General features: G+C 41.0%; 1 protein-coding gene across 1 annotated transcript; it reads left to right on the top strand.

Moving 5' to 3' along the window:
* The first annotated feature begins 421 nt into the window (after window positions 1-421).
* On the top strand, window positions 422-3,758 carry LOC113780628 (protein FAR1-RELATED SEQUENCE 5-like). Its single transcript, XM_027326410.1, has 2 exons — window positions 422-2,708; window positions 3,616-3,758. Exons 1-2 carry the CDS (start codon window positions 422-424, stop codon window positions 3,756-3,758), a joined length of 2,430 nt encoding a protein of 809 aa, XP_027182211.1.
* Window positions 3,759-9,402: the final 5,644 nt, after the last annotated feature.

Genomic DNA, 9,402 nt, shown 5'->3' with positions numbered 1-9,402 from the left:
TAAAATGTAGTTAAAACGGTTGTCTTATAAACGACCAGCGCTTTACGGCATTCGTCCATCAGACAGTCAGGAGACCCCAATTTCGTTGAATACAAAATTATTTATCGGAAAGCATAAAAATTAACACGCCGGTGCCGGTTTTGTTGTATAAAACATCGAAGACGAAGCTTTGTGTACTAAACAAAGCCATGGTGGGGCCACCGAAGAGGAAGCGTAATAGGTACTAAACACACAGCCATGTTGGGGCCCGCAGTGATGGGTGTGTTTGCAGACAGGTGGTGAGGTCGGACGAAGGCAAAAATTTGGTAAAGAAGAAGTCAAGGCGGAATAGACAGAGGTGGTGTCTACTGGCGTAAATTCAGGCGCAGGCGGTGACGGTACATATATCTGAGGAAGGCCCTTCCGAAGCTGTGGTGAAAGAATGCAGCGGCGTGGAACAGAAGTAGAGAAATCAAAGGTGAGTACTTTTGTCCATAACTTTGAAACTCATGACATGGTGCAGGAAACAGAGAACGGAAGAATGGGGATGGATGGTTGCGGCAGGTTAAGGTCATTTGACCTTAACCAAGAACCTGAGTGTGACCGACACACATTCATTGAAGAAAGCGGTGGTTCAATAGGAGGACACGAAGATGAGGAGGCCAATGAATTGGTGGGCGCAATAGGCGTGGATGACGTAATGAAATTAACATTTGACACGGAAGAAGAAGCTGGGGAATTCTATAATTTGTATGCGAAACTAAGCGGATTTGGGATTCGTAAAAGTAATGGCAAACGAGATGCAGATGGCATTTCAAGATTTAGAAAATGGGTATGTTGCTGTGAAGGTTATAGGAATGAAAAGTGGTTTAATTATGAAGACCGGAAAAGAGAAGCAAAACCAATCACAAGAACCGGGTGTGGGGCTTGCTTTCGCGTGAAATATGACATAGAATCGGTAAAGTATGTGGTGACACGCTTCATTATGGAGCACAATCACCCGCTGGCATCAGAGGCAAGTGTGCAACACATTAGGTCGCATAGAAAAGTGAGCGATGCAGAATATGCGCAGGCAAAAAGTCTAAAGTTGGTTGGGGCCAGAATATGCCAGATAATGAAACATTTTGTTATCAAAGCTGGAGGGTATAGTAACGTGGGATTTTGCATTAAGGATCTGTATAACCGAATGGACGAGGAACGTAGAAAAGATATTTTTAATGGCGATGCAGAAGGGGCACTTGGGTTCTTGGCAGCGAAGAAGGATGCCGATGAGATGTTCTTTTATAAATATGATGTGGATAACGAAGGAAGATTGGCAAGGTTGTTTTGGGCAGATTCTAAATCTCGTGCGGACTTCAGTGTATTTGGAGATGTATTGGTGTTTGATACAACATACAAAACAAATAAATACCGCAAGCCACTAGTTGTACTTGCAGGGGTAAACAACCATTTGAACAGTACTATTTTTGGCTGTGCCCTGCTATCAGATGAGAGGATTGAAACATATGAATGGGTGCTAAGTACATTTGTAGAGGCTATGAAAGGTAGAAAGCCAGTAGCAGTGATGACAGATGGGGACAGTGCAATGCGAAGAGCCATAAAGAATCTTCTCCCAGATGCTTGTCACAGGCTATGTTCGTGGCACTTGCATAGAAATGCACGGAGTAATATTCGCTGCGAGGAGTTTAATAACAGGTTGTATAACCTGATGGAGAGAAAGTGTAGCACTCTTGAGTTTGAGGATCGGTGGGCTAGGTTGGTTAATGAATGTGGGGTGGTAGAGAATGAGTGGGTGAAGGAGTTATACCGTAGGAGAAGGTTATGGGCAGAGGCCTATTTACGCGGTAATTTTTTTGCAGGTATGAGAAGTACTCAAAGGTGTGAGAAAATGAATGCTTTTTTGAATGAGTACTTGAATGAAAAAATGCGACTATATGAATTCGTTAGAAGTTTTGATTTGGCAATAGCGTGGCTTCGACATACTGAGAGCAAAGCAATTCACACAAGCGAAAACACAAAACCAGTCTTAACCACAATCCTGCCCGAATTAGAGTGGAGCGCAGCGGAGGTGTTTACAAGGAATGTGTTCTTCATGGTGAGGAAGCATTTGAACAGGCAAGGACTTCTAATTTCTGAGGGCTGGAGCGAGGATGGAGGGAGTCGTACGTATTATTACTCGAAATATGGTGGACACGGAATAAGTTGGAGGGTGGATTATGATAGGTCAATGGAGAATCTAATCTGCTCTTGCATGAAATTCGAGTCAAAGGGGATTCCTTGTGCTCACATGTTTCGCGTGATGGTGGTAGAAGGAATGAACAGGATCCCAGAAGCATGCATTTCGAAGCGGTGGACAAAGGGAGTTTACTGTAGTAATAATGGAATGAAAGCATTTGTTGCAGACGAACAACTGACACAAATGGCCAGATATGGCACTTTAAAGTCCAGCTGTAATACTATGTGTTACTATGCCTCCTACATGGATGACGCGTTTAATGACCTGCAGCAGATGTTTGACAAGCATTCCGTGGACCTAAAGGAGAAGTGGATTGACAGGGGATATGGGGGAGACGGATTTGCAATGGATTCAAGAGTGAGGAACGATAGAAGTAGAAGAACATTCGGGCTGTTAGATCCCAGGGTGTCACGGTGTAAAGGTGATCACAAGCATGCAGAAGCAAAGAAGAAAAGAAAGTGTGGTCATTGCAGGTACTATCGGAATTGCATACGTAGTTATACAGTAGTTAATTGATATAATACATGAAGTGGACAGTGAAGGTAATAATGAAGAAGTGGGTATTTTTCGTTCTTATTATCAACAGTAGCAAATAAAAACATAATTAAATGTGCATCCAAAGTTGTTGGCAATGCAAGAAAGTTGAAGTGGTGTAATGTTAGCATTGTGCTTAGTTGACGTGATTACTTGTAGTCACAAATTATTTGACATGTGATATATGGGTTGAAGATTGCAAGCAGGGCACAACCAACGAACATGCCCATACAAAAAGAATTCGCACAACACAGCAGTTCATGATGATTATATGGAAAATTGTTTGGATGACTCGCTGGAAAAATCATTTGAAATTGGTACGGGCTGGAGCGACTCAGGCGAATGGAGAGGACCTGTGGTTGTACCACAACCACAGGGTAGCGGTGGAAGGGACACAGTTGGCCAACAAAGAAGTCCAGGAGAAAGATGAGGCACTACTGGAGGCCTTGCTTCGGTTTGCAGTTACGCAATAAATAAGGCAGGTTTTGGTGAGTAGAGGTGCAAGAGTAGTGTTTCCATGAAACAAGTACGAAACTGTAGAAGGGGAACGGTTTGTATCTTTCCTTCGCATTAATTTGTTTTGAGCATGAGAAGGCTACAAGGTATTCGTGAATGTGGGGGTATGCTGGGTACAGGTTGTGGTGGTGTTTAAAAAAATGTGATTCCGTTACCATTGAAGTGTAAATAATGTAAGTTTGAATGTGTCATGGGCCATTGTAAGGTGTTATGACGACAGCCACTGAAAGGTAGTAAACAGTCATTGTACTGATGCAGTACCTGTTGGTAAATGGCATTGTTGTTCTTATTTCACTGCTGTTGCGTGTGTAAATCCTATTATATATTCTTATACAATGTGTGAAATGCAGAGGTTGAAAGAGATGGTATGGTTGTGCATGGAAGTAGCAGCCGTGACGACAGACAGGTTACAGAGCAACACCGGCTTGAGGGATTGTCTTTTGTTATGTATCGGTGGGGTGAAGAGTATTCAAGGTTGCTAGGCCATGGGTAAGTCATTGTAGTTCCACCGAAGGTTGCGTCGTAAGCAGTGCAGTAGCAAATAGTGCTACTGCACTTGGGTAATATTCTTTCTGTCAAGCCAGTAAGCCTTTTTGACAGTTTATACGAACCTTAATCCCGAGCAACCCTCAGAAGCAGGTAACTGTTGTTTATAGGTTAATAGGAGAGTAAGTAGTTGACAAATTGTTTATTAGAGGAACCAAAGTTGTTCCTTTTTTGTAAATAGGAAATTAAGTGGAAGCGTATGTTGCGCAAAATCTCTTGGTGGGATAGACGTTTCCTTAGTGGGTACTTGGGAATCAGCTTCAGTTGCCCAGCTTTTGTAAACTGGTGCCTTACGCTGCTGCTATAAACTGTTTTTACGATATGGGCTGTTTGTTCCTCTCATTGCTATCCAAACCAATGACCGAAAAGGCCCAACGCCTTTTCTCTTGCCCATCGTTCCATTCAGGTGTAGGAACAGTAACATCTGTTTCTCCCGATCTACTTTCATTGCTCACAATGCTTATGCGTCTCTTCAGTGCACCAATAACAATGGTATTATCAGTTATATGTATATATGTATATTAATTTATGTAATATAATTAATATTATAAATTATACTACTAATTATACAAATGTACTAATAGAAATTATTAATTAGTTCGAGTAACTTTACTAATACATTTGTACTAATATATTTAATTAGCCAATAACTATCAATTACGATGTGGTTTGTAATATATTTATTAGGGATAATTTAAGAAACCTCCCCTGAGATTTGTGACACTTTCAGTGGCACCCCCTGAGGTTGTAAAAATTTGACTGACCTCCGTTGCCTTTGAGTTATTGGGTCCCTTAGCTGACATCATGAAGGCGAAAATTACAAATATATGGTATGAAGTTGGGATTTATTAGTGATGTTGGGGATTATTATTTACCATTTAGTTGGGGAAAAAGGCATCTACAGTGATTACTGAAGCCTAACAACAATGTCACAAACTTAGAGAGTAATACATGAAGTAAAGCTGGATTAGGGAGTAAGGCACCATTTTTAGAAAATGGTACAGTTTTTTTGTTATGAAACAAAAAAATGGTAGGTTATCTACGTAATATAAGTCAAAAATAGTTTAAAAAGGAAATGTCCCATAAAGTACCAACTCTTTATGGCTTTTGTGTATTACATGAATGAAGTACCACGTTTTGTATGAACATTTCATTATAAATATTTGAAGTATTTTGTTAAATACTTAAAAATTTGCAAATACAATTCAAATATATGGAATGAGAGATGTTTACGAAAGGAAAACTAGCATTTTTTGAAATATTTAATATAAATGAAACATTTTAAAGTAAACAAAATAAATTGTTTGCTATAATATACTAGTTCTTTACGGGTTTGTTCCATTATATGAGTTAAGGACTAGCTGTTTAAGAGTAATTGACTTCGAAACAGAAGCGCAACTTTGAAATACGCTATTTTAATTTTAGTAAATTTGTTTGTATATGAGAAATTGGTTAACTAGCGCAGTGAATTGAAACCCTGCTTATATATCGTGTTGCATTGATACAAAAGGCTTTTGTGTCATGATATAAATAAGCTGGAAAAATGTAATGCATTAAATGTGAAGATTTATAGTAACAACAAGTTTCATTTAAATTGTTTTGTTGTAAATATTTAAGGGTTAATCGCACTTTATCCCCTTTAAGTATAAGCTGTTTCTCACTTTACCCCCCAACGTTTGTTTTTCCTCAGTTTACCCCCTCCGTCAGCAATTGCACCGTTAAAAACTTCAAGATTTCAAAATTGCCATACGAAAAGGGCCGTTGGTTTTAGCTGACAAAAATGCCCCTCAATGGTGTCTGATGCTTTTAGCCTACTTTTTCCCTCAAAGAGCCGTTGGTTGGTATTAGCCGTTGGTTGGGTTCTATAAAATGTGGTATTGTGCAGCCAATTTTTCTCATAAATTTTAGCAAATTCCAAAGTTCCTAAAATTTCTCTCCAAAGTTCCTAAAATTTCTCTTTGTCAACCAAAAGCATCATAAAATGTCACAAAGTGTTTCAAATAATGTTGAAAGATCACCCCAAAAAATGTGGGGATGTGGTAAAGAGGCACCATTGTGCACCTCTTGGACACTTGAAAATCCGGAAAGAAGATTTTACGGCTACTCAAATTACAATGTAAGAATTTTTCATTAATAATTTGTTAATATTGTCTTTAATTTGGTTCTATACCTGAATAAGTTAGAAAGAGTTTAAACAACTATTTTTTTTTATTTAGAACCGACATGCATGTGGGCACTTTTCAACAATGGATTTAAATTTATTTTTAACCGACAAGTAAATTTCTATTTAAGGCACCTTGGGTATTCTGTGAGTATAATGGATGAAAAGTATAAAGAGTTGGTCTTTTATTCAATAATGGATTTATTTTTATTTTATCCGATAAATAAATTTCTATTTATGGCACCTTGGGTACTATGCTGTTGTAATGGAGGAAAGCCATAAAGAACTGGTTTTTTATTCAACAACGAGTTAATTTTTATTATATCCGATAACTAAATTTTTGTTTAAGAAAAATGGGTACTCTGTTCTTATAATGAACAAAAGCTTTGAAAAGTGGGGCTCTTTTATTCAACAACGGGTTTATTTTTATGTTATCCGACAAATAAATTAGTATTTAAGAAAAATGGGTACTCTGTGAGTATAATGGACGAAAGTTATAAAGAGCTGGTTTTTTATTCAATAATGGGTATATAAAGAGTTGGTCTTTTTTTTTTTTTTTGGTCCCGTGCCAGATGGAGGGAAATTTCCCTCTATTATTCCGGGGTAATTTTGGAAACTTGCATTTCATAAACCAGCATATATGGGTATTTTGGGTTGTTTAGTGTTTTCATAAGGATATTATTGTCTATTCAATATTCCGTTATGTGCATTAGAGTTGACTGTTAGTTTTTGGGGTAGACTGAGGAAAAACAAACGTTGGGGGGTAAAGTGAGAAACGGCCTATACTTAAAGGGGATAAAGTGCGATTAACCCAATATTTAATTTCACTGCAAACTTCAATTGCAGGTGAAGAACAATCTGGGACAGACGAAAAATAAGAACAGGACTAAATTAGTTAGTTGTGGGTATAACTGTTAACATATTCTGTGTTAAAGTTTAAAATTGTCAGAGTTACACAACACACGTGGCGATTGCTCACAGCTTGGCTTTGTTGGTGGGGACTCCCAAGTAGTTTGCATACTCATTCCTCCGGCTACACATCCTTGTTTGCGGGGAGGGGCCATGGGTGCTCAGCCTTTGGCATTATGAATTCGCTGACATTCGTGAGCTTTGCCTCTACCAAGCTCATCCGTAAATGTCTGCGTCCCGGCACTTGTGTTCGGACGCTTACAAACACATGATTCCCGTCCACCAACTCCACCGCGAAGGCACCGTTTCCCTGTCGCCTTTTGGAGCTTGAATGCAGTTTCCAAAATTACCTGTATTTGACGTAGCCTTTGGTCCAGCACTTGTGAGTTGTCCGACACATTGGATGCCAAACGAAATATTTCTGCACTTTTTTCTAAGACTTTCTTTCTCAGGCCCATGCACTGAACAAGCAGGTCCTCGTACCAGTGTCTAGGCACCTAAGCGGGAACAAATGGGTGTATTAACACAAATTGCGCAAATTAAATGGCGGGTGAAGTACAATACGAAGAATGCCATACCACATCACCAACAGCACATGGAAGAGGCAACCCTATTACATCGCCACCAACTCTGTGAATGCCCTCTTGCTCCAGTGATCCATCAGTTTGTATGCACAAAACAGACCAGGGAGGGTAATTAATTGGATGTTTCAGTGACGGTGTTGTAGCCTCACTTAGTGGCAACTGGTCACACATATGAATTACGCACTCCTTCCCACTGGGTGCCAACGTGGAGGAAGTCATTGGTTTCATTAGCCTGCTGCGCACAAACTCGTCATACGTAGCATATGGAGGGGGATCAGGGTATAGGCTTGCAATGGGCAGTCCATGAAGCACATCATGTAGCCTGTTTCCCGAAATTGTATCAGTGCTGTACATATCTGATGGCCGATGGGGAGGTTGCTTTGCACATACACCTGCATACACCTGCCTAATAACCCTCTCGCCCAGGTAGTAAAATCTTCCCATGGGGCCATCCAAAAGCAATCTCGTTGCAGTTAGTTCCTTGGATTTGAGATACCGACTCGGCAATGCCATTGCAGGGAAGGGCAGCCAGTTGACCTATGACACACAATTCGATACTTGCGTAAGTACATTTGGTTTGTTCAACAGGCGGAACAAATTCATAACATTAAAATAACACTTCAGCGGTAGAAACTAATGGATGTTCTAAGTACGGGAACTAACGTCTTCCGGGTTAATGGTGTCAATTGCGCGGCGAAAATGTTCGACCGTAGACGGTGATTGTCGGTTGGCTCTATTACACGAGCGCCATCGCCACATTGTGGGCAATACGTCCCTCTCGTCCTGTTTGAGTTTATACGGACTTAACTGAAGAATTTCATAAGCCCACACCTACACGTGGTCGTACAAATTATGTCCACCGTTCGAGATGAACACTAACTGACAGAAAAGTTTATGTAACGGAACATGGAAATGTGGAATTGACACAGAGTGAAGGCAATTCTGGACTTACCTCCCAAACGAAGCAAAAGCCGCCAAGGCTTTTCGTCAGGCGTCGGGAGACGGCGGACATAAATCTGTACAAGGTTGCCATCCCCGCCCCTCCCCAGTTATAATCCCCTATACGATCTACGTCCTCCAGCGCAGGCAGACAGCACAGGTTAATTGTTTCGGCCGTGTTGCTAAGTAAAGTGCGGCCAAGCATGTGTAGAAAGAAAGCTCTAGTCAGATGTGCCAGCTGGACGTCGTCGTTCTCGTCAATCGCCTTGTCTTTGTAGAATGACAATATATCGGTAACTCTGATGGCACCGGCAGAAGCAAAAGCTGGCACCCAACCCAATTGCTCCTTGATGTAATTGGCATTTTCCCTAACATTGTAATCCCACGGAATGGGCAAGCCGCCCACTGCAACACCGGTTATACAGGTGAAGTCCAAGGGTGTAAGTGTCATCTCTCCGAAAGGCAAGTGGAAGGAGTTTGTTGAGTCCCACCATCGCTCCGCAAGTGCGACAGGCAACTTCCTATCCCTATCGGCCAGGGGCAAGTGGCTCAGAAAATCCCCAAACCCAGCACTAACAACTTTCGCGGCCACCTTACGAGGCAGCCTCTTCCACCACTCCATAATTTCGACTGACGACCCTCTAGGATAAATTGAATAGACTTCCTGTGCATTAATGTACAACCAATTCAGCCATTTATATGTACGTATAAACCAAATGAGGAGTTAGGGCAAAATAAGCACAAGTAATTGCAGCAATTGATTCTGCAACATTTACCCCCTGTGCAAGGAAAATGTGTGATATGTGGGTTTTCCGATCAAGCAGCAGTTCTTGCGAGTGTTGTTCATCACGCGGTGGCCGGTAGCGATGGAGCCTGCCCATCGCACGGCTGTTGGAGTTGGATTTTGGACGAATATTGTGACGGCGCAGCCTATCACAAAATCCCTGTCGCCCCACCCGCGATTATGAACAGCTTTGCCGTTAAGTGTTGCGGCCTTG

The sequence above is a fragment of the Coffea eugenioides genome, chromosome 8 (assembly GCF_003713205.1).
Source record: "Coffea eugenioides isolate CCC68of chromosome 8, Ceug_1.0, whole genome shotgun sequence".
Lineage (NCBI taxonomy): Eukaryota > Viridiplantae > Streptophyta > Magnoliopsida > Gentianales > Rubiaceae > Coffea > Coffea eugenioides.
This window is presented reverse-complemented; position numbering and strand designations above follow the sequence as displayed.

Coding starts and splice junctions, on each gene's coding strand:
- LOC113780628 (XM_027326410.1), top strand. CDS start 422: ATGCAGCGGCGTGGAACAGAAGTAGAGAAATCAAAGGTGAGTACTTTT. Junction 2,709..3,615: donor GTACTATCGGAATTGCATAC/GTAGTTATACAG, acceptor TGTGAAATGCAG/AGGTTGAAAGAGATGGTATG.